Raw genomic sequence first — 25,069 nt, forward strand, 5'->3', positions numbered from 1 at the left:
TTTAAATGCTGAACCAGCTGCCAGCTTTACTAGGTTTGGATTAAATCCTGACAAGCTGAAAAAAGATAAGGGATAATATTTTACTGCATTTAGAACTAAACTCCAGAAAACAAGTCCTTTTTTTACAGTGAATTTTACTAATGTAGTTAGCACAAGGAGTCATTTAACATTTAGGAATACTAGGAAACAGACTAACCCTTTCTGGCTACCTCCTTCAGCAGGTTGGCAACCAGCCCAGTTGCTAGAATTGCTTGTGCTATGAATCAAAAAGGCAACTGATTTTAACAAATGAGTTCAAAAGTCTGAAAGACATCTGGAAAGTGAGTAGTTCTCTCTTACAGTCTCCCTCAATGGATTATCTAACTCATCAAAATAATGTTTCACAAAAACACAATTTACACAACGCAAATGTTTACTGCTGACTGAGAATTAACAAAATATATAATCTAATGTATATTTGCTTAGAGTCTTCCCATGATGGAGCAAAAGGTATTTCAGAAAAAACCAATTAGAGCTTCAAATGTTATGCACGTTTCTCTTTGTTAGTAGGTTTACAGTGACCAAATCTATAGTAGTGCTTCATATAATAAGTCAAAGGTAAAACTCTTGTCTCAGATAAACTGTTATTTAGCTCTATAGGAATAACACATGAAGTAAAGTTATTTACTGCCATTTCATAAACAGAGAAGCAGGGATTTATTGAGGGAAAATGACGTAACAGACATTACCCAGTAATTTAGAGAGATAATGAGAAATTAAACAATTACTTAAATCCTATACCATGATAAAAATTCAGTGGGTACCTAAACATTCTTGATATTTTCCTAATACACAGTTACATGCATTTTTATCTTGAAGAGTCTATCCCTATAATACAGCAAGATACTCATGCACTTGTGTATATTTCTCTACTTTGATTGTACAGAATTAACCACCAAGATTCTATTAACCCTCATTTATTGTTACCATACGTTAAACAAATTTGTATAACTCTGCTTATAACTCCTGACCAAGATCTGCAAATTCTGTTATCCACACCTTACTGTAACACAATTTACTTCTACATGAGGTACAAGTCTTCAGGAACCAATCATACATCTCGTGCTTGCAATGTTATTATAATGTTATTATGCACATGAGGATACTTTGAATAACCTGAAAGCATTTCACAGTATTCATGTGAGTTCAGGACAGGTAAAAAAAAAAAAAAAAAAAAGCAGGCAAAAATCTGGCATCACCTTCTGTGATTTTAAGAAATGCTTTCTTCCAAGAGACAACTACATATAGATGGGAGTAAGAATGCTCTGGCTCCCAAAACATGCTGCAAATCAAAATCCATGTATTAAAAACAATCATGTGATGTTCAGGAAAGAAAATTCCAACTTGGTGGACAAAATCGTACATGATTTCTGATACTGATCTTCAAATTTTAGGAATTAAAAAACTCATAAAATGGAATTAATTGACTATTTAACACTGGATATACTTCTAAAACTAAAACTTCATATATCTGCTTCTGTGGCATTTCTGTATAATGAAAAACATATTACTTTTCATTACTATATTACACAACTATGTAACATATAATTGATAGATTATTTTCATACTATATTAAATCAGCTTTTATGATCAAGTATTGTCAGAAACTGGTCAAGACCAAAAAACAAACACAGCGACTTTGATTTTGAAAAGGTTATGAAGATGTGACACAGGACCATCACAGCTTTTCCTCTGAGAGTATTAGAAAGATGCAATGTGAATTGCACCAGGAGGTTTTGCCTGGAGCTGCAGTAAAATGGAAGAAGTAAGCCAGTTATTTCCTTTTCAATAGCAGTGAACTGCTAGAACAGCTCCCCACATCTCTCCATTTTACCTTTAGAACACTAATGAGGAATGTGAGCTGTGATTTAAAACTCTATACAAAAGAATTTTTGCCAATACCTCTTTCTGAGTGATGTAGTTTCCCTTGCTTTCTTGCACCAGCTTTAGCACTTCTACAAATCCTCAGTGAGCCAAACAGACTCGCCAAACCAGAAGAAAGTCAGTCCTGATTTTCTTTGGTTTTGCCAGGTAGGCTTTCTCTGCTCATTTTGTGAACTCAGTCATTGAACTTGACAATGACCTGAGCCTATTTGTGGACTCATGCTTCAAGTTAAAATCGCTAATGCATTTCAGAACACATGTTTGGCTGCAGTACCATATACCAATGGGAAGTTAATTCACAATGCTGATAAAGGTTTCCTTCAAGCAGACATAATTGCCTCTTTAACAAACTACTAACCTTATAGGATATTCTAGGCCAAAACAAACAAGTCTGTGCTACGAGAGATTCAAATGAGATTAACACAGAACTATGATGCATTCAATATATCCTAAAGCTTCCTGGTAAGTATAATCACTCAGAGCTCAGAATAAAATATCATGAATTAGGAAATAAACCTGACCAGACTTGTCTGGAAGCTGGAAAGTAGCTTAGAGATACCTTTGTACCCCCTTCTACTGCATTAACTAGATCTTGCATTTAGATGCCAACTAGGATCTTAATGCACATATTGTTTTAAATAGTTAATAGAATTTTTACAAGTGCTTTTTTTTAGAGGTTATTTGTCTCTAGTAGTGTGTTGTGAAAAAATTCAAATGAATTATTATGCTTCTATTAATACAATTAAGAATTAATGTTTGAAAGCTAGTAAGCCAACTGGATGATCAGATTAGATCCAGTTACACACTTACTGCCACCACACCTTTGCATATAGCGTAGCAATGCCACAAAAGTAATTGCCACTTAAACAGCCTGAACATGAAAATCACTTGGCAAGAGAAAAGTGATTATATTCCCTACCTGATCAAACCTTTTCTCACAGATAACAGTGTGGTTATAAAAGGTGGATCACACCAATTTAACTGAAATATTTGGTCCCTTTTGTACCTGCCATGAGCTACCTCCCCTTCCCAAGCTTAACCAGCTCCCTGTACTTGCAGATCAATAATGCAAGTGACATTTTCTGAGAGCTTACTGCACCAAAATAGGGAAACTCACCAAAGATTCATGTGAATGCCAGTGCCCAGATTAGGCAAGGAGTGGCACTGCCCAGCCAAAAGTGAAGCTGAAGAAATAAGTCAAAGACAAAATATGAGGAGAACCACTCCTGTCAGTGGTAAGGAGCTGTTAAATCAGCATGGCACATCTGGTCTAACCACATCATAAGCTTCATTTTCATTCTCCTGATTTTATCTAGTACTCATTGGTATTTTTTCCCCTCATTATCCCTTCCCCCATCTCCTTCACAGACTGTGGAAAAATAACATGAATTATAGTCAACCATACTCCTTCATGATCTCTAAATCAGTAATACTGAATTTCTAGCCTTCAGTCTTGCTCTCCACACAATGATCTTAAGTATGTCCCAAAATAGACATAACTGGGATGGTTCAACTGGAAAGAGAATCCTATAAATAAAATTTTAAAAGCACCACAAGTGCTGAGTCAGTAAAGCATCAAAAGATACAGAGTGCTCTGATGTTAGAAGACTTTCATGTGAGACGAAACCCAGACACCTCCTGATCAGTTGTCATCACTGCTGACCCCCTGACTTTCCTCACAGTAGAAGTGCTGTTAACATCAGCGTCCTGATGACTTTCTAGTTTCTGGAAATTTTCAGCGTGCACTCTGTGAGATTTATGGCTGTATAAATGGAAGAAAATATTCTTTAACTCATTTTTTAAGTAACTGATCTGTAGTGTTGCTATGTTTCTGAAAAAGGCCTCTACTTTATCTCTCAGCACCAGGGAATTAATACACGTTTTACTCAACCTGTCACATGTACACCAACAAACAGAAAAAGAACATGCACATATACCCAGTGGTATAATAGAAAGGTTTTACTCAGCCTTAGGTTTTAAATGGCCTTTTTACTTTGAAGTGGTGATTATACACTCAGATCACTTCTACAGATCACCAGAAATTATTGCCAGTAAACTTTTTCAAAGCAGCACCTGGTCATGTGTTCTTCTGCATGTCAGATTCTGCATTGAGAATTATTTTATAAAGGCATTACAGAACTTTTAAGGCTTTTCACTGCTTCTATTTTTCCTGGAGGATAAATCTTTCTATTACAGAGATTATGAGATGACTGTGCTTATGCCTCTGGGGAATATTATAGTTAGATGGTGGTTGATTCTCTTGTAATAATCTTTTGTTTATAGTCCAACATTAACTGGCTGTTAGCAAGTACCTACTTAACATTTAGAACTTTCATACTTTTGGGAGTATAAAACTGCTATTTTTAGATCTGCGATTGAGTGTAGGGCTTCACAACAGGAACATTCAGCAACAACGGAGGTAGCATTACAGAAGTTTAACACTTGCTAACATAAGAAACAGATTTCAGATGCTTCTGGTGTTTAAATCCTAATTATTTAAAATTTATTCTTTATTTACTAACTTGCTCCTAGAAATACAGAAAAAAAGTGTTGATTTTTACCTCTGGAAATGTTTTGAGATTCTGCAAAACAGTTAATGCCCCACTTGTTGGAATACAGACTTGGTCTTTTGCATGGATATGCCTTTCCAGTCTTGCTAAATTTTGCCCCAGTTTTATCAAGTCACAAATAGTGGGAAAAATCAGTTCTTCATCATTCAGAGCAACATGTTGTATATTTCAATACTGGAGCTTACTAATTTTTGTCCTTCCTGAGCCTGTTCTCTGTCTTGATCAAAGCTGGCCAGTGCTTCAAAGATAAAGTAAGGAGATAGCAATAGAGCTGTAGTAGAAAGTTACAGTGATAAAAAATAAATAAATAAATAAAATCAGAAAGACATTTTATTTTTTCTTATTAGGGAAAGCTAAGAGAGCTGGGACTTTTCAGCCTAAGGAAGGCTAACTGCAAACTTAATTAGTGAACGCAAATACCTCAAGGGAGGGCGTAAAGAAGATGGAGCCAGACAATGGTGCCCAGGGGCAGGGCAAGGGGCAATGAAAACCAAAACACAAGAGGATCCAGGTGAAGATCAGGAAGCACTTCTACTATTAGGATGACCAAGCACTGGCACAGGCTTCCCAGAGAAATTGTGCAGTCTCCGTTTTTGGGGACCTTCAAAAACAGTCTGGACACAAAATGCTGGCCGCAACCATGCACTGCTTGAGCATGGGTTGAACCCAGAGGTTCCTTCCAAACTTAACCATTCTGTGATTCTATGATTCTTTAATAATAGTTCTACAATATTCTGGCTTCAAAGCGAAGGTGTAAGATTTATCTAGCAACCTGATCTTGCATCTGACTCTTAGTATTCACTGGCAGAGGCAGACAGAGTCTAATTCAGAGGCACAATGAAAAGTAAAACAAAAGACCAGGAAAGAACATGGTGGGGACAAAGTATGCTGAGACGCTTTCTTACTGATGAGAAATAGGTTGTCTGTGTGCTACATGACTAGTTTATGGACAGAGTTGAGGAAATAAATGCTAGCTTGGTCTTGACTCATTGTCATCCCACATTGTGCAGCCAGATACCAGAGTAATTTGTTGAAATATACTTCTGAGTTCCTTATAGTACAAGGATCATTTATACACTATCTTTTATTTGGTCAAGAGCTGGGAAAACTCCAGTACCTTCTGTGCCATCCAAGCCACAGCTGTAAGTAACCTGATCTGTGAGGTGTTACATGGGGAAGGCTTGCTCAGGGGGAAAGACATGGCAAGAACTTATAATGAATGCTGGCATAGCACCCTTACATAGTCTCTGCTATACTTTTTTGAGGGGAAGGAACAGAAGTCAGCTTCACCTTGAAACTGTAGTTACAGCTATTCTATTATTTTAACTTGCACGATTTTGTTTGTGCTTTTAGCATTTAAGCTACAGAGTATAATCACATATAAGTACATACATGTTTATGACTTGTGAATCATGACATTTAATATTCTCCATCAACATTAGTACGTGTTTGTTCATAATAATGGGCCAGAGCTTATCTCATGGTAGACAAATTTTGTATTGCAGAATGATTGCTGAGCTTGGGAAGGTGTGCTCATTTGCATTTAATTCTTTTTTGAAACAGTGAAATCCTGCCACCCTCTGGACAACAACTAAACTAAGACCTACATTATCAGCCTCAACAGTAAAAACAAATAAAAAATAACCACAAACAAACAAAAAAATGTCGTATTCATTGTTTCTTAACATACCAAATTGCTAGGCTGAATGAAAAATAGCAGTTATTATATTCCTACAAACAAAACAATAATTTATGTAGTGAATAACCTACTTTGCATTAGCATCTAATCAAAAGGAAATCCATTGTTAACCTTTTCTAACAGCAACTTCATTGTTCACTGTTGTATTTCTAAAGAATCTGTACCAAAATACAACAAGTTTCTTCATGCCAACAGATGCTTCCATGGACCAGAATATCCTGGAATTTCTAGCGTCTCTGAGATTAAGCCAGGAGCAAATACAGATAAGAGTTCTGGAGGAGAAGGAAGGTTAAAAAGAGTTTGTATTTTTGGTTTAGTCTATTGCTTTAAAATCTATAAGTATGAGAGCACATTTCTTGCATTCACATAGCATGCCTCACCTATCGCTAATGATGCTGCTAGTAAATGCATTAATATGATTATTTGAAAAAGTAAATGTCTGTTTGGGAAGGAAGGCTGCTGCATACGCATTGTACAGTACCTTGTTTTTGCTACAGAGCCTAGTCGCTGCTGTTCTTGGATAAGCTTAGCCAGCTGTTTTTGCAGAGACATATCTTTACCATGTACTTGTTTAATAAATGGGTGCTCCAAAAGGTGGGTGACCGTAGGACGTTTCTCAAAGTCCTTGATAAGACACCTGTGACAGAGAAATAGTAGTGTCATGCAATTATGTTATTTCATTACAGCATGATTTGAGATGGCTTTCTGCATGGTTATTCTCGCCCAGTTTGTTTGTTCCACAAACTGGAATTCATTGGTATTATATGTTCTACAATATAATAAAACTGAAATTAATACTTAACTAAGTAAATTCATCCCACAACTATATTAGTTATGAAGGTTATGAATCTTAGATCATTTCAGTCTTTTTTTGGAAAACTGTAACTAGCTTACTATGAAAAACTGACATTGTATCTTGTAATTGCGGTACAGTTAATAGACACCAAACATAAGCTAAGATGAATAGACAATATTTCATTCACTTTTATTTTCTACCTATTCCCCAGTGAGAGTTTTGACCAAGAACTTCAGGAGGCAGCCTAATAAAATCTAAGGCTAAACTTGCAGTACACCAATAGTTCAAACAATTCATTATAAGCCTTATTCTGTGCTTAAAATAAATATTTCAGATAGAGCTCCCATACTGTGATGCTATGTTTTTAACATAAGGATCATAGAAAATTCAGCAAACCCTCATAATTCAGAATGGAACAGAAATGAGTGTCAGATTTAAGTGCTAGTCAGGGTGCCAGAGTTCAGTCTGTGATAGAAACAGGTGATCAAGTAATTAGTAGAGAGCTGTATCCTATTAGATTAGCATAAAGTATAACATTAATTTATATAATCAAGACTTAGAACTGGGGTCATAATTAAACTAGAATTGCTTTAAAGTACCCTTTAATTCTTCTTTCTATTAAAGTTTCATTCTGTTCATCTCAGTTATATAAAAAACATTTACAGCAAATGAGAATGTGAAAAAGAAAACCTGCAATTCAATATGCATGCGTGACATAACAGCTATCAGCTATTCAGTCAATAGTAGTCCAAGATGAGATTAATTGATGAGATGCATTTGTATTATATACTTCACAATTACATTTCATATTTGCTGCTGTTAAGTGTCACATCTGAAGTACTTCCTTATCAGGGCCAAATATAACAAATAAACATTATCTTTTCACCCCAAGATTCAATTTAATGCTTTTTAGGACAACAGATATTCTTCAAGTATCAATACAATTATTTTTTAAAAATCAATAACATCTAATATATGCACATTAATTAATTTTTAATATTATCAAATACATCAGAAAATGAATAAAATTTAGCCTCACCTCAAATACTTTACTGAAGTGCAAGTCAGGTCTGAAATGTCTTTGGACACAACTTTAATATTCTAGTTTCCTGAAAAACATTTTCCTCAGTCTCTTCTTGCTACATCAAGTCCAGAAAAGACAGTCTCTAAAAACTGCTGCCAGTTTAACTGTTTTGCTGTCAGACAGAACTAAGGCTTCCTGATAGAAAAGACTACTAACAGAACCTGCTTTATCTCCATCCTTCAGAGTACAAAGCTATAAATACAACTCCTGTCCTCCCATGAATAAAGATCCATCACTGGCCTTTAACCGGTTCAGACATCCCCACCACACACTCTTTTCCTGCTGTTATCCATGGGTTTTGAAAGTCAGTACACCCACACAGACAATACAGTCCATGCTAATCCTGGCTATATTTATGTGCCTCCTCTGAAAAATGAAAAAAGCATCTGAAAAGGAAGATACCATTAATCAGATAGACAAAAGAAAAGAAAATACAAAACTACACAAAAATCAGGACTTAATGGCAAGTATTTCACACACATATGTCAGCCTGAAAAGCTCTCAGGCTCTTGATTTTTACAAAGAGTATCTAGAAATTCACATCATGTATGTTATATTGCTAATATATAAATACTCCCATTTCATTTGAATGCATCTGAAATTTTCTAGTAATATAATTGAATTCAAGGGAAGACATGGCAGTAGTTAATTTTTAGAGAGTAATAATATTTGAGATTAAATGAAATCTCCTTATGGAACGACACGGTTCCACACAGAACACCTTGCATTCACCAGAAATGCTAATATAAATATCTTCCAGCCTGTGTTAAGCAGTTATTATAAAAACGTCTGCTCTGAGCTCTGGTCTGATGAGCCTCCAAAGATACCCTATGGACAAGATCCAGAAGTTGCAAGAAAGAATTTTTTCCGTATAGAAGGACCCTAAATGAAACATCCAAATATCCAAGGTACGGCATTCATAGAATTTATTCAAGACGAAGGGAAACAAGTTGTCAGCTTCTGCATTATGTGCCTGAAATCCTAGTTCTCTGAGTCTGGCACATATTTTTAATGAGCACAGCTAAGTTCTATCAATGAGAACATATTGAAGACTACACAAGGGATTGATTACCTTTGCTTCTGTTGTATATCCTTACCATGCCCCTGTTGACTGCATGCATGCATGCAGTCTTCTGCAACTATATTTTATACACTGTTTCATCTATAAGCAGCTTTTATTTTTTGGTAGCACAATATTTTTGCAATCTGTGGCCATTTAGGAATTCCCTTGAAGCACAAGTGAATTCCTAAATAATTATAAGATGACTAAGCTAGTAACACAAAAGACACATCCCTGTGATTCTGTGATCAAAGTTTCTACTCCAAGCTGAGAGTATACTTTCTATTTTGCCAAGCTTGTGCCTTTATCAGAAAAAGCAGGCCCTCTCTGATGATCACTGGGATGCTACAACAAAGCAAACAGGTAGTAACTAACATCTAACTGTACTTGGGCCCCCACCTATGAGCTGGTGAAAAAGGGAACATTGGGCTCACCAGAAGTATTCCATAATTGATCATCTACACTGGAAGCAATTTACTACAGAAAATATTAATGCAGGGTAGCATATTCATTGTTATAATGTTAAAGCCTTCGTGAATGTGACTTATTACAGCACTTTCTACATGCCTACACCCTGAAACAGAACTATGTGAAAAAATTAATCACATGGGTACATGGGTGCTTGCATTCACAGTTGTCATAACTAATCAGTACATTCAATCAAGAAACATATTCCACATAAAGAGAAAAAGAAATCAAGAAGTAATATCTAATTTTAAATCTAGCATTATTAACATTTAAGAGGAAGAGTAGAGTAACTAAGCAGCTTTTGTAATGTCACTTACCAGAAAATATTATTATTCAGCATGGCCAAAAGAAATAGCAGTGTGCAATGCGTAAATATTAAGAAATAACATCACTGAAGGATTTGCTTCTGAAGAAAGGAGAAAAACTGTAATATCTTCAGGTATTCATCTGAACCTGATGAATTCATTTAAAACCAATTTTGAAACTCCCTAAGCTAGTTGTCCAACATTAAACATATTGCAATTATATATAAAACAAAAAATTGCACCTGCAATTTAAGTCAACTTGTTTAGGGCATGGAAATTATACATTGTAAAGCTTATGTGGTAAGACTGCCTCACATGGAGAAAACTGAATAGAAAATTTACTACAATATGAGTTTCACATAATGTATGATGAAAATATGATCAGATGTGGTTTGCAATTTTTTGGATCTAAGATAATGTGAAGCACTGGTACAAAGAGATTGAAAAAGAAACAAAGTCTGTACATGTTGTTGGTCCTGATGAAAGTTAATTCATTACCTAATTTAAAATTCAACTATCTTCCAATGTGCTTTCTTAGCTGAAAATTAATTTTCAGAATTCATTAGTGTCACTACATTAAACATAGGTTGCAGCCATTTGCTGCAATCTCACAGCCAGACTCTGAAGCACCATTTCCATTCTACCACAATTACAGGCAAAGATGAAGCATTTATTAGCAAGGGATAAAAGCAGACTCCCTTACATGCAGGCCTGTCTGAAACAGCCTCTAAAAATTCACTAGCTGCTTGCACTTGTATGATAACATTGTTGGAATTGCTATATCTCAACAGGGTAAATTGCCATTTTGCAAGCAGCAAATCAGATGACTGAAAGGGGAGCAATTTTATCAGCATTCATGAGCTAATATTTACTAATGAATAAGTGGAAAGAAATAAATTTCTTAAGAAATACAACAGTGGTCTAAATCTCCTGTGTGCTTGGAAACAGAAAACAATTAACAATATCATTCATTACTGCAGCCAAAGCAATAGTAGAGCAGCAGCAGAAGGGTTTTTAAAAAATTTCTTTCAATCAGATACATTATGATTCATTTGGCCACAGATATCTTCTTTATAACAAATGCAAGAAGCTAAAACTCTTATAGCTTAGTTACTTTATAGCTGTTCTCTAGCATATTGCTTCCTTCAATTTTTACATTTAAAAATGCTACGTTTTCTGAAGATTTCTCAATTGCTGGTAGTAGGTTGCTGACTCTGCTTTGTCTCATGAGCCAATAAGCCAGCGAGACACCTAATCAGTGTTTATCATCAATGCACACAGAAGGTGAATATGTTACTTGGAAGAAATGATGACTGTGTATCATATTTGTATTAGACAGGGAAACACACAGCCTCTAGGCAAAGGAGAGAAAGCCTCCAATCTGTTTAGCAATTGTTTTGACAAGCTTCTCTTTGCCACTCTTCTGGCCCTGTTCCTCTGCCATGCTCCTCCCACCATTCTCCCCAGCCTTCCAAATGCTTCACTGCTTGCACAAGTACCTGCTGCTCTCTTTGCTGCCTATCAGTGAGGAAGCCTTCAAAGGTCTTCAAGTCTTCCTGAGGAGCTGAGATCCTCTTCTACTAAATACATATTAAATAGTTATCAGGTTTCCCCTAAGGTAGAGGTAGATTAGCCAGGAATCTAAAGAAGAGATTTCCCAAAGGAAAAAGAATAAATTAGGTCATATTTTCGTGACCCTCTCTCTATATGGGAAAAAGAAGGTTTGCTAGGTTCTAAGATTTTATTTTTTACTTTCCTGTATTTTCCCATTAGAAGGTTGTTCCACAGTGGAAGATCAATGAAATCAAGAAGATAACCCAAATTGGCTTGCACTCCTGCCTAGAAAGCCAGATGAGCAGACACAAAGTAAGAAACTTTCCAGTCTTTTCACTGTCCTAAAGATGTTCCAAACCAAGCAACTTATATGAGAGATAAAGAGGCAGAAATTTTTCAGTTTCTTCCCTATGGAATTATTTTTGGCTGTTATTTTGTTGTTCAATTTTTTAAAAAAATTGTTTTTGAAGAAGTTGTTCATTATGTGATATCTATCCTTGGTGCATGGAAGACAAGTGTGGTGCCAATGCATACCAATTCCCATCACACTATGGGACTTCCTAATTAAGTTCATAATAAAACAGGTTCAGTTGAACTACATTGAAAAGAACGTTCAGAAAATGAATTTGAGTCAAAGTGGTTATTGTTAACAGGGAGCTTTTCCCAGGACAGAATTTAGACAACTAAACCAGAGCTGAGTCAGTAGAGGAAATGACCAGAAGTGGTTGTGGGTAAGGGCTTCTCCATGAACTCTTGTGGATAGAGTAAAACAAGACAAAAACTATCAATAAAACTTGCACATCCATAATAAGTACTGAATATTTAAGCAGAGAAAAATGACAATTATTTGAGGATTACTGCTACCACTGTATTGATTTCTGGCTGTTATTAAATTACTATTCATATAGGTCATGTTATTATTTTTGAGGATTTACTGATGTTTTTGGTTTTGCTACCTACTGCATGTAGCCTCTCTCCTAGAGAAAATGCATAGACATAAATGTCATGTTATGTCTGAACAATACTGCTCATGTAAAATTAAACAATGGCACGTTGGTGTGATAAAATGTGCTCTTATCTGTGTACACAGCAGACCTCATTCTCCAGTACTATTTATCAAATGTTTTATTTGTACAGACCTAAGCTATTTACTATCATAAAGATGAGCATTTAGGGATACTGTAGCATGCATTCACTGCTATGATGTTGCATTTACTCAAAATTAGTCTCCTTAGATATGCTTAATCCTTTCTTTTCTTAGCATCTCTAAAGAAAATAGTAATAATCTTTACTGCATAAGAACTTTTCAGATCAAGCTGGTAACACCCTGGTTGTTTTTAACTGACTAAAATGCTCTGCTCCTATTTATCATACTGACTGTGCCTCCTATCTCTGTACCATATGCAGCTGTAGCAGACACAGATCAGTCACATGCAGGAGAGAAGAGGAGAAGAGCAGCCATGTTACACTGGGTGTAACATTCTGAATGATGAAGGGATGTGCCTGCTGCCCTGAAGCCTCCTAGGAACCGCTCAGCCCATCCCCCACTGCTGCAGGTCACTCATTTGCAAAAAATGATCTAAAAACCTGTGACAACTCTGCCAACAGCATTTCTGGTTTGGGTCCTAATTCAGCGGGACACACAGGATACAAATAACCTCATCTTCAGAACTATATATAGCTGCTTCTCTGGAAAAACAGCATGCTGGCTTTGAGGATACGTCATAAGCTAAACAGATCTACTGTCTTGAATGAGCATACTATGATAAATAACAAGGATTTTACTCTTCCTTCTGCTGCTAGGATGAAAGACTGAATTTATGACAAAGTAGTCAATTACCACATGCATAACATAAATTCTGATGCTCAGAACATGTTTATATTTTTATTGATCTGCTTTTTGGTAGCAAATGTCATAAATAACTAATCTTACCCAGCAATGAGACCAACATTTAATACTAAAATATCACCAGCACCTGTTTTCTAAACAAATCTTCTTTCCATTTCATTTTTAACATGAAGCACCATAGAGTCTAATTTAGAATACACACTTGAAACTTATGAAAGGTTCACTGAACTCTAAAATTGTAAAATCAGGTGTAGCAAATAGATTTCTCTCTCTTCTACAGATTCAACAACAACAGGTTTCCCAGCCTCCTCTGGGCTGAGTAGACATGGCAATTTGTTCTGGCTCATATAGGTGGTTCCGGAACAAACAGGTGGAAACTATGCAGTGGCACCTCTCTCAGTCCTTGTATTGGGTCAAACTTTGCTCTAGTTGAAACTTTACTAGAAATACCTGAAATTATATGAGAACAATTCTAACAATCATATAAAAAATGATTAAATGCATTTATTTACTGTACAGTGAAATCAGGGTTTTCTAGCCTTTTAACAGGAATGAGTCTACTCTGTAGAAAAAAAAAAAAGCATTCAGAGCACTTACAACCTTTACAATCTGTATGATTTGTTAATTGAATTACTCTGATGTAAACTCAACACTATGGAAAGCAGCTTGTAAGGCTTTTTAAAAATGAGTGAAATTATTTCAAATATTGAGAATGAAAATTAAATTTATATTGTATTTACAAGATCACTGCTGAAATAAACTTTACTTTCTGATGATAAATGCTGACCATAAATCCTGTAATTTCACATTGTGACTTTAATACTTCCTGAATTCCTTAATTTTTGAAGTCCTTGCAGTACACGAAAGACTAATTCAAAGAACCATAATAGCTCATCATTTGTTAAATAAATTTAAAAGGAGAATGCCTGTCTCTGGAGATACCATTGCTCATTTTAATTAAGATTACCATTTTGTGATGTAATGTAAATAAAGGTCATTGTATCCTCCTGCTCCAAGACTACATTAACTCTTCTAACTATCCCTAGAGGTCATCCAAGATTAAAACTGCTGAGAATAATATTTGTGGCACACAGGCTAATTTTAGTGACTTTTGAAAAATTCCTTTTCTCATTGAGTCTATATTATTTAATGAGTAAATTCTGGACCACTTTATGTATGAAATGGTGGTTTTAATCTTGAGAGAATAGTAATAGCTACGCTGTAGCTATAAAAAAATTAACTTCTCAAATATTTATAGACAGAATGTACTCTTCAATAACTGTATTTTATTTGAACACAGAAATGAACATAAGTAAAAGTCTACCATTTGTAGGAGCCAATCCTCCAATAACTGATGTGGTTACTTAATCAGCCTTATAGAAATGGTAATCACTATTGATAACTATTTAAAAATAAACAGATAATTGTTTCTCACATTATAAGTGGAACAGCCAAGCTCTTCATGGACAGTTACATTAGTACAGATAAATAGGCGTACACAAAACTTAACTTATGTGTTTAAACCTGTGTAACATGCTGCACGTTATATGGTATCAGAAGATACCATATACAAATTGAGCTGCCAAATACGGCTTGGCTGAAGTTGCATCTTCTCAACTTTTTAAAACAAAGTATTAGCTACATTACATTTTATACATTACAGTCCTCTTCTCGAGTCAAGCTCAACAATACTGGAAATACAAAAATAAATTCACCACCTTGACCTGCTCTACCTTCAGACTTTGTAAGTATTCAAATAATTATGCTGCCACAATAACATCTTCCTTGGAATAGCAGAATCACAGCTAAAATATAAACTTAACTTTTGAAAAAATAACATATTGCTTTAACAGTTTAAAGAGTTAACCATGAAAGTAAACTCAAACTTCCAGCTCAGTCATGTTGCAAATCACAGAAGAAAACATAAGTAAAATGCTTCTTCAGATAATGAAAGACTGTCATTTCAAGAAATGACAACAGGGGTAGGGGAGTTGGGAAGGTTACAATGACCAGGTTTGGCAATCTTGGCATAGATAAAATTATTGTGTCAACAGAACTGAAGTCAGAAATATGCTTAGGAACAGATGAATGCTTGTTTTTTGCCAGTACAAGGTCTGGCCCACGACTTGAACCAGATAAGCTTGTTATGCAAATGACGTTAGCCATCCGGAAGGAGGTAGATAATGAAATTATTCTAAAGCTAACCACTCATCATGAGGGTGATAGAAACATCAGACAAAGTACCAACATATGGATAAAAGGCAGTATGGAATTTATACAGCCATTGCTTTGAATTTATCATAACTAAGCTGTCACAAGAAAGGCATCATCAAATATATAAATAATGCACATAAATGAGCCAATTATCAGTAACAGCTAAAAGATTTGTGGTTGGATTACAATTGCTACATCTCTTCAAGTTAAGAGATGGCATATGGGTATGCTTCCTTACTTCATCGTGTATGTTATTGTAAAAGAATTTAAAGTATGATTTGTAAACCTGCAGATGTTGCTAGTGAGAAGAATTTTTTATACTGTTCTGTCTCAACTGAGAATTCTAAAATGGAAGATCCACTGGTGCCAGAGTTCCCAAAAATACAGGGTACTGTCCATAAATACAATAAAAAGAACCATTTTCTATAACACAATGGAATTCATTCACAACACAGTGACTTTTGTAGTTAACCACTCATTCCACCACAGATTACAGCATACACTGATGAAAAAGGACATGCATCATGTAGAAACAGAATTTAATTCAACCTGCTTTAACGGGATGTACTTTCACTGCTTACACTGAAGGAGATCCTGGGTCATACTGCAGTAATGATAAAATTGGTTTTCTACTGCAGGCCAAACATTATTTTTTACCTAATTTTCCCAGCCAATTTAAACATCAGCATAATAAACTGGAACTTTTTTAAGCAATGTTGTTTATAAAAGTTGCATTAATCTTTCTATTTCTGACTTACTCTAAAAAAGGGAAAATACTATTACAAAACTGACTGAAAAATTTGTAAGGTACAGATATTGCACTACTCCACAAGAAACTGTAGATACAGATACACAACAGATTAAAAATGGATATCTACAAGTTTTCAAATCTATCTTGAAAAGTCATTATTGGCAAGCAGTATTCAATCTATTTAGTTATCAGTAGAAGCTTTACAGTGTTTGATAATATCCCATCTAGAAAATCTGTAGCATCTATGTAACCTGTTACACTATTTGTACAACTCCTGTTCATGTGCATGTTGGGTACAAAACTTACTGAATGTTAGTAAAGTGGAAAAAGACAACTGTTCTCTTTCTCATCTTTTAAATTCTTATTTTAAATTGACCAGCAGCCATTTTCACTAACCCCTTTTTTCTTTGACATAAAGCTCCTCTTCAAAATAATCAAGGAAATCAGTTATATTTATAAACATGCTCCAACTCTAACAAGAAGTCAAGACTCAAGCCAACTAAGTTGTTCAGAGAAGCTGTTAAACAAATTACATGAGAAGATGGAACCGCTGAATAACTTTCAACATCTGAAAAACAGTTTCCGAATAAGAGAGTTTTAAAACAAATAATACTCACTGTGAAATGAAATGGTTGAATCCTCTGCACCATTTTTCAGGATGTAGCAAAGTAGGAGGAGGATTTCTGAAAAACAAAGTTTTGGGATTTAGAATCTTACTGTTTACAATAATTTTCTCAGAGATATTAAATAAAAATAATATTGGTCCCACTAGGGCTAAAAAGATGATGGGAAATGTAGCGACCTTCAGATGCCTGTTCATTTTTTTCTTGCCGCTGCTTTTTCATTGACAGTTTTGCTCTTTTCATGTCCTTCTCCTTTTATGTCAATACCTTTGAAGCTGGAAGTCAGTATAGCTCACAGTATGCTTTGCAATATTTCTCTTTTAATTCAGCCTTACTCAGTAAGGATCAACTTAGATCCGAAGACTAGCCTTGCCATCACACTCCTTAAGCACTTTACCCCAGATTACTGATGCTGACCATGAGCTTTTTAAGTACGGTTATCATAATAAGAGGTACCAAGTTGTCAACATACTGTGCGATTTCCACAGTTTGTATGACTTAGGAGATAAAGTCTCCAGGCTGTAAATGCTATTAAAAATTGGTGCTGTTTTTAAAATGATGTTTAGCACAGTGTTGTCTCTTCTACAAGCATTATCTGAAATTCTGATGGGTTCCATGTTCCTTGGCGTATGATTCCTTTCTGACAATTACAGTTAAGTTACATAAACATACATAGTAAGGACTATTGGTCACCTTAAGTGGACTAAATTTCAATGGATCAGCCTATAGCAAGAAGTAGCCATGAATTACAAACTGTTTTATTACCTCCCAGAGGTAGCAACCTAGCATTTAGTAAGTATCAATGATTATTTAAAATCCTAAAAGCAAACATTTATTATATAAATCATTATTAACTGTTTCCCACATTTATTTTATAAATCCTTATTAACTGTTTCCCTCCCCCCCCCCTTCCTCCCCCCGCATTCGAGGGCTCAATTCCATGGATCACGTATTACTGATGCGACAAAAAAATCACATATGATTTATTCAAAACCAGAAACACCCACTAGTAGCCTGCATTGTATCACAAACTGTCTCGTTTATACAAGGGACATATCTGACAACAAAGCACTGCTTGGAAACATCTCAGAATGCAAAAAAGGCAAACAGCATAAATACAACATAAATTAGTGTTGATCTGCTTAGTGGTTCTGAAATTTTCAAAAACTGATTCAAGGTAGTTACATTTAATAATCTCAAAGAAAACAGTTTAAAAAAGAAGAGACCATGTGGGTTTGTCATAGTAGAACCACTTCTGTTCATCAATGTCTACTCAAAACAAATGCAGTCATTTAATTTCACTGCAGGATGTCACATTTTCTGAGATTAGTGTGTTATTACTTTTCTGTTTTCTTATAAACAACTTAAGGAATGCAATTTTCTTTGTGAAGAAATTCAGAATGTTGGAGATATGTACCCCTTACCAAATCTACATGTGGAAATCAACATTGTCAGAGCAGCCCTCACACAATGAAAAAAAATCAACTGTACACAAGAAAGGCAAAACTTATCCTATAATGAAAATTTTTTATCAGCTTACACAGTCCCTGTGCATGACCTCTGCAAACAGCTTTAAGGGCCTCTTGGCTAGGATAACACCAGGTCTGTTCTCAGTGCTTATTTTGCAGGAAAACTACTCTGACACGAAAACAAATCTGATAATTGGTATTCTGATAAGTGCAAATTTTTATTCTATCGCCTAGAAGTACAACATGGTTCTTTTTAGGATGATACCAACACAGTCTACTGCATATTTATCATAAATACTGAATTTCACTGCAAAATTATTTGCTTTTGCAAAAGCTCATTTACTGTTCATGAAACATGTAGTTTTGTATTGTCTATTCACACTGTTCTTGAAGCCTTGCCATGGTGGCAACAACGGTGCTTGCAGAAAACAGTGTTTGGAGACACTATTCATAGTCTTGCAAAGGACTTCTTCAAAAAAGGAAATACACTGCATAGGTACTTAAATTATTTGCAGATATTATGATGGAACCAAGTGGAATTTCATCATGGAAGAACAGACCAGCTGAGCAGATGTCATTCAGGAAATGTATTTACTCATTTACAAGTTAATGACTAATGGTGGAAGTAATGTTTTTAATCACACAGAACATACTATGTCCAATATTATGTCCAATAACTAAGCTAATAAGCATTCACTAGACACTGTCTCAGATAAGGAAAAGTATGCCTTGTGCCAAATCCTGAGTTTTTGCCACACAGCTGACCATGAATTCTGTAACTCTAAGATGTTTTCTTGAACTTGAGGCTTTTGTGTTGTTGACAGAAGATCCTATGTTGTTCTTAGTGTTTTCACAGTAAAATCATAGAATTGGGAGTACTCTGCTTAAAATCACTGACAAGTATGTCCAGAACATTAATTACTAATGCTAATCTGTAAAGCACATAGGTGAACTCTGATGAAAAACACTACCAAAATACAAGTACACAGTGGTCACCCTATTCTGGCACTGTAACCATAAATCATTTCCAGAAAGGAGCATGACAGTCATTTAAGCTTCCCTACAATTTATTTATCTAAGACACCAGAATGTCTTTCATTGTGATGGCTGAAAACATCAGCACTTCGATGGCACCTCCTAAGTGCACTCCATCATATCATTCAAATCCAAATTTTAGGCCAGGCATGCAAGTGCAACCCTCTATTCAAATACTTAAGCCTTTTTTATGAGCACACTAAATCCTTTGAAGTTTGAAATCAATAATCAATTAAAACATCTGCAATTTGTATCACTTAAAAGAGGAAAAGTAAAATAACTCAATATTATCAGATGCCAAACTGCAGAGAAACACAACACTTGTCTCATCACTGTGGCTCATCAAAGGTCAAACTAAGACCTTTTGTGACTTTCTGACATCACTGAAATTTACCAACATCTAGGAAGCTTCTGCAATACTCTGAACACACAGATTGACTAAAATCTGCTTCTTGTTAACTTGCTGACAAGTTATTTTACCCTTTGCATAAAAAACATAACAATCTGCATACAGCCTTTCAATCACCTTGGCCACGTATATGATTAGTTAAAGGACAACAGACTTATTTTCTACACTAAGTGATGGAAATTGGGATAAATAGATATATTAGTGGGAGAAGCAGATACATTATTTCAAAAAGTGGATATAATTGGGCTTGTCTTTTGAAAATGTTCTCACTTGATACAAGACAAGTAATAAACCATAGAACTACATGTTCTGTTTCCTCAGGCAGCTGCAGTGTTCTACCCTCATATTCAGTGCCTTCTATGGCAATAGTGATGCCATTTTCACAGGGAGTTTTGGTTCAGTAAGGACTCAAGATTCTGTCTGTACAACAGACCTCAAGCAGAAGCATGTTTCTTAGAACATGAAAACAAGAGCAAGCTTATCAAGCAAGACCTGCTGCTGAATTCTGAATGACACACATTTAGTTGAGTGCTGGAAATATGTTAATCAGTTGGACTTTACGTGTTCCCTGTCATTCAGTTTGCTTCCAAAGTCACAGCTGGTGAAACAGAATCAGTCATTTTACCACAATAAGGACAATGATGCAGTTCAGTAAGCACCATTCATCCTTTATGGTAAGTCATGAACCTAATTACAGATCATAGATATTAGACTGTTACAAGCAAATAGAAAATAAATATTTTCATCTTAAAAGAAATCTAAAAATTCTAAACTAAAAATTGAACACACAGCCACAACTTTTTAAGCTACTTTAGTAAACTTAGCCATATAAACAAAAACTAAGATAGAGTCTCCAATGGCCAGATTGCATCATCGGCCTACAATACTGTTTCTAATGGAGAAATTAGAAGATGAATCACCAACATCTGTCACCATAAACAGGCTCTGTCAGCCACAGCCCCATACATGTACGTTGTGATCATATTTTTTAGCTGACTGAAACAGGGCAAACAGAAATAATAATTCTGTTGACATGCACCTACATTACATGTAGACAGAATTTAAATTACATGTAGACAGAATTTAAACCATGAGAACTTCAACCATCTATGCCTATTTTCAAATGCTATGTGAAATAACCATATAAAAAGCAGAAAGTGAACCACATGCAATAATGAGGTTTCCTTATAAAAGTTTACATATAAAAAGTGGTTTGTATTTAGGTAAATGAATATTTGACATCAATTACTGCCTGGCAAATTATCATATAAGTTTAAAGTTGCACCTCTTTATAGCATCCCCATCTTGGGTAACCCACTGAAAATAACAAAAAGATCCTTCAACAGGACTCAGAGGATCTCCCAGTCCACAGACCATTCAAATGAATATGAATTTTCCACTGATCTAATTGAAAAATTCATATCCTAAACACTCTTCCATTCATCTGCCTCCTATTAAAGTCTACTCAGGTTTGATTGAATTTCACTATTATATTTCACCAGTGTTCACTCAGTAGGATGCAGGGTATGGTTTCATCTCTGTAAGATTAACTGAAACTGTAGTTTAGATGCCTCCAGGAGCGGAGAATCAGCACAAAATGCTCTGTGTTTTTGAAGGCAAGCCTTTGAAATTATTCTTTCAAAAGAAGGCGGAAGAAGGGAGAAAGGAGAAAAGGCATGTTCCTGATAAATCTGCTCTCCAGCAACCTTCTCACTCGCAACTGATTCATTTCTGAATAGTTTCTCCTTTTCTACTCCACCTGTTCTCTTCCTATTCTTGAAAGGAATGTTTTCCTCTCCTAAGTATCTAGTTCAAAACTTTTATCAACAAGACTTCACAGATAATCTACTGGAATAAAGGCATATTTTCTGAAATAAAGTAAAAGTGCCTTAATTATAACAAAGATATGCTGCTTTAAACCAAGATCAAGGCCTACCTTGGGAACATCAAAGCCTACCAAAAGAACAGGAAAGAGGAAGCAAAATACATACCACTATGGTCTTGTTGCTGTAATAAATGATCTCCTTGCTAAAAGAAAAAAAGGAAACAACAAACAAAAAAAAACCACTTTGCTGTCTTTCAAATACAGAGAAAGTTATATTTGATATTTTCACACTGGAATGAGTGCTCTGTATATTTCAGAGATTGTCCATAATGCAAAAGCCTAGACTGCACTTAAAGGTTAAAAAAAATTGTATTGAGTTGAAAGTAAAACTGCCAATAGCTACAACTGTAAATCCTAATTGTTTGACAGGCTCTAAAGTAACCACACATTTAAAAACTTTTTTTTGTAACAAAGAGTCCCAATCCCGAAAAAATATAAATTGAGTATCTCTTTCCATTCTTTCTCAGAAAAGAATGATGGCTCTGCACACTGTGACATGTAAATCCACACTGCTCCCTTTTTATGTATGATTTTATGTGACTATTTATTTTGCTGCCAGTAAGTAAACAGGTGGATTAACAGTGAGCAGGTGTAGCTCTAAAAGAAATTTAAATCCAAAAATGAACAAAATATAAAGTATCTCTCTAAAACAGATTTAACTGAACATTTATTCACAGTTCTCCAGCTTAGAATATTTTGACATCGAGTGTAATGAGCAAAACAAAATCAAACAAACAAAAGTAAAAAGTAGCCAGTTTCAGAATTATGCACAAATCTCTTTTTGATTCACTTTATGCATTGCCAAAAGAAAAGCACTTCAAGGAAGGATATAAAAGAGCCTGTCAAAAGAAACATCGTAAGAAACCTCCTTCACATGAAAAATCCTGTGCTTGAAATGGTACATAAAAGTCACCTTTAAAGTAATGAGTACAGAAATAAATAATGTGCTGGGCACATTAAATCATTTTGAAGGTCAAATTATAACCTTCAGAAAGCGCATTTAAAAAAAAAAAAAATCTCAATTATGGATTTTCTTTTAGCTTATACAGACAGAAAGAAAATGGATGAAAAAGTATTGCAAACTGTTCTGCTTGGGAACATCTGGATTATCTTTGACTTTTTCCCTTGAACATTGCAATTCACAGGCCACTGATTTCAGTCAGATTTGGCAGCTGCACTTTCATTAGCCTTTTTTAGGACTTGACAAGGCATCATTTATTCCTGTCATTTACTCTTCAGTTTTGAGATTCATTTTCTGGCTTCAGTGAGACAGAAACAAGTATTTTATTTCAGAAGTACTTTTGGATGGAGGTGAACCCACACAGTTTTGCATTCCAATGGTCAAGCTTCAAAACAGACATCATAACTGAATTATAATTATGCTTAATCATCTCAGTTATTCACAGAAGTTTCAGGGAGCTAAGGAGGCACTAGCAAATTAACAGCAATTGAAACAAAGGAAATAACAATTGAGATTTTTATTTATAATCCATTCACATCTTAACTGCAATATAGTATTTTGCTTTTCTATTAAAACCATGGCTCTGTGAATCTGAAGTGGAGGAGAAATGTCAGTTGCCAGTGAAATAAAATGGGACAACAGTGCTTCTTTGCCTGGCTGAAACACACATAGTGTTGTCTAGACACTACAATTTTGTAGTTGGAACAGTAAAACACTGCAATTACATGGCATATTTATGGTGTTGTCTGAGAAAAAGTATCTTAAAATCTGAAAGTGAAAATCACATAGGTACATTTCTAACAGCAATTCAACTGTATATGTTTCAAACTCCCACTGTATACCAATTATTTCACTAGACCTTATTATACTTCATGTGTGAGGGTGCTGCCCAGTGGAGCATATCTGTTCTGGGAAAGTAGCCTAAAATTTGGCTCAACAAGAGGAAGACTAATATGGACATTAAAAACTGTTTTAAGAAATGGAGGAAAACAGACTGAAGACTAATGTGAGCAGAAGTCTTTGATAATTTCAGACAAACAGTTAATAAGAGACCACTGTGATATGACAACAGGAAAGTACAAGCAGAAAAAGCAAGAAATAGTTGAGGAGAAACTGGCAATGGTGTTATAAAAGAGAAATAAGATCAGCCTTCCCCAGGGTAATTTCCCTTCTGTGATTTCATGGCCCCAAAAATACCAAACCAAAGACTAACTTTCATCCCAATAAAGCATTCAGATTCTGAATTAGGGATCAGTAAATAAGATTTTCTGTTCCACCTACCTCTGCCAGTAAACTTCTATGATATACTGGGCAAATTTTTTTGCTTCTTGTGTTTCCTCTTTACTTTTTTTTGTTTGTTTTATTAATATAACTCTTATTTTCAAAGACACAAGCATTCTTATCCTTCTATTTCACAGAGAGAGGAATCTTTTAGTTGAAGATCCACAGAAATAAAAATAAGCATGACAGTGACCCTAAAAGAATTTATGGGGCCATATAATCATATAAGTTTATTACCATATGATTGATACAGCCAGCACGGAACATGGAATTCAATAATGGTTGATCAAAAAAAGCAGTCTGTATTTTCAACTGGAAACAAGGATTATTCTTTATTCATAAATATATATATATATATTATTTTATTTTATTTTTTTTTTTTTTACTCAGAACTTAACTGTTTTTGGTTTAGCCTGGCTCATAGCATTGTAAGAACAAAAATATTATTCTGACAGTCCTACCTGCCTGGTTCATAACTGAATATTTACTGAAGGTATACATTAGCTGATGGTGGCATGTTTCCGATGGAACACTATGAGGGATATTATGAAGATTCTAAAGCAACTGACTAAATGCCAGAGCATAAAGAAATGTACAAGACCTGTTAAATTAATTCTCGTTTCGGGTAATATGCCTTCTGATCACAAGGACTGTATATAAAATGGAATTTGTTTCCTGTCCTATTCCTTCTTCCAGTAGGCTTTCTTTCAAAACACTTGAAATTTTGATCTGCTTTTGAAAAACACTATATGACAGGAATCATGGTAGATTACAACTGGAGTGAAAACAAACACAAGCACCACTTTCTTGGGGACCAAAGAGAACATAACTAAGAAAGTTTAGAAGAAAGTTAATTATAATACATAAAGCAGTATAGTAAAAACAGGGTTGGAAGACAGAAAAGAGCTGATGTCAATCATTCTGTATGGATTAAGAGAAAATTGGCATTTGTCAGAGGCAGATTAAATGAGAAAATAGCAAAGAATGTAACCTAGTAAACAGAAATGTAATACAGACCTTTTAAATGCACACGTTTTGAAAAGTGTCACTTCTGTGGCTGCCACAGAGCATTACTACATAACAGTCTGCAGTACTCTGGTAAGGGGTAAAAACTGCAAAGTAGCTGATAGCAG

The 25,069-nt window shown here is 35.1% G+C and overlaps 1 protein-coding gene across 1 annotated transcript in view; it reads right to left on the bottom strand.

Moving 5' to 3' along the window:
* Window positions 1-25,069, bottom strand: part of MYO3B (myosin IIIB) — a 173,272-nt gene that overhangs the window by 96,179 nt on the left and 52,024 nt on the right. The window contains exons 10-11 of the mRNA XM_072341621.1: window positions 16,891-16,956; window positions 6,674-6,829 (exon numbers count right to left, since the gene is read on the bottom strand). Of these exons, the coding sequence (XP_072197722.1) occupies window positions 6,674-6,829; window positions 16,891-16,956 (222 nt within the window). The remainder of the gene's footprint in view (window positions 1-6,673; window positions 6,830-16,890; window positions 16,957-25,069) is intronic.

The sequence above is a fragment of the Excalfactoria chinensis genome, chromosome 7 (assembly GCF_039878825.1).
Source record: "Excalfactoria chinensis isolate bCotChi1 chromosome 7, bCotChi1.hap2, whole genome shotgun sequence".
Taxonomy (NCBI): Eukaryota; Metazoa; Chordata; class Aves; order Galliformes; family Phasianidae; genus Excalfactoria; species Excalfactoria chinensis.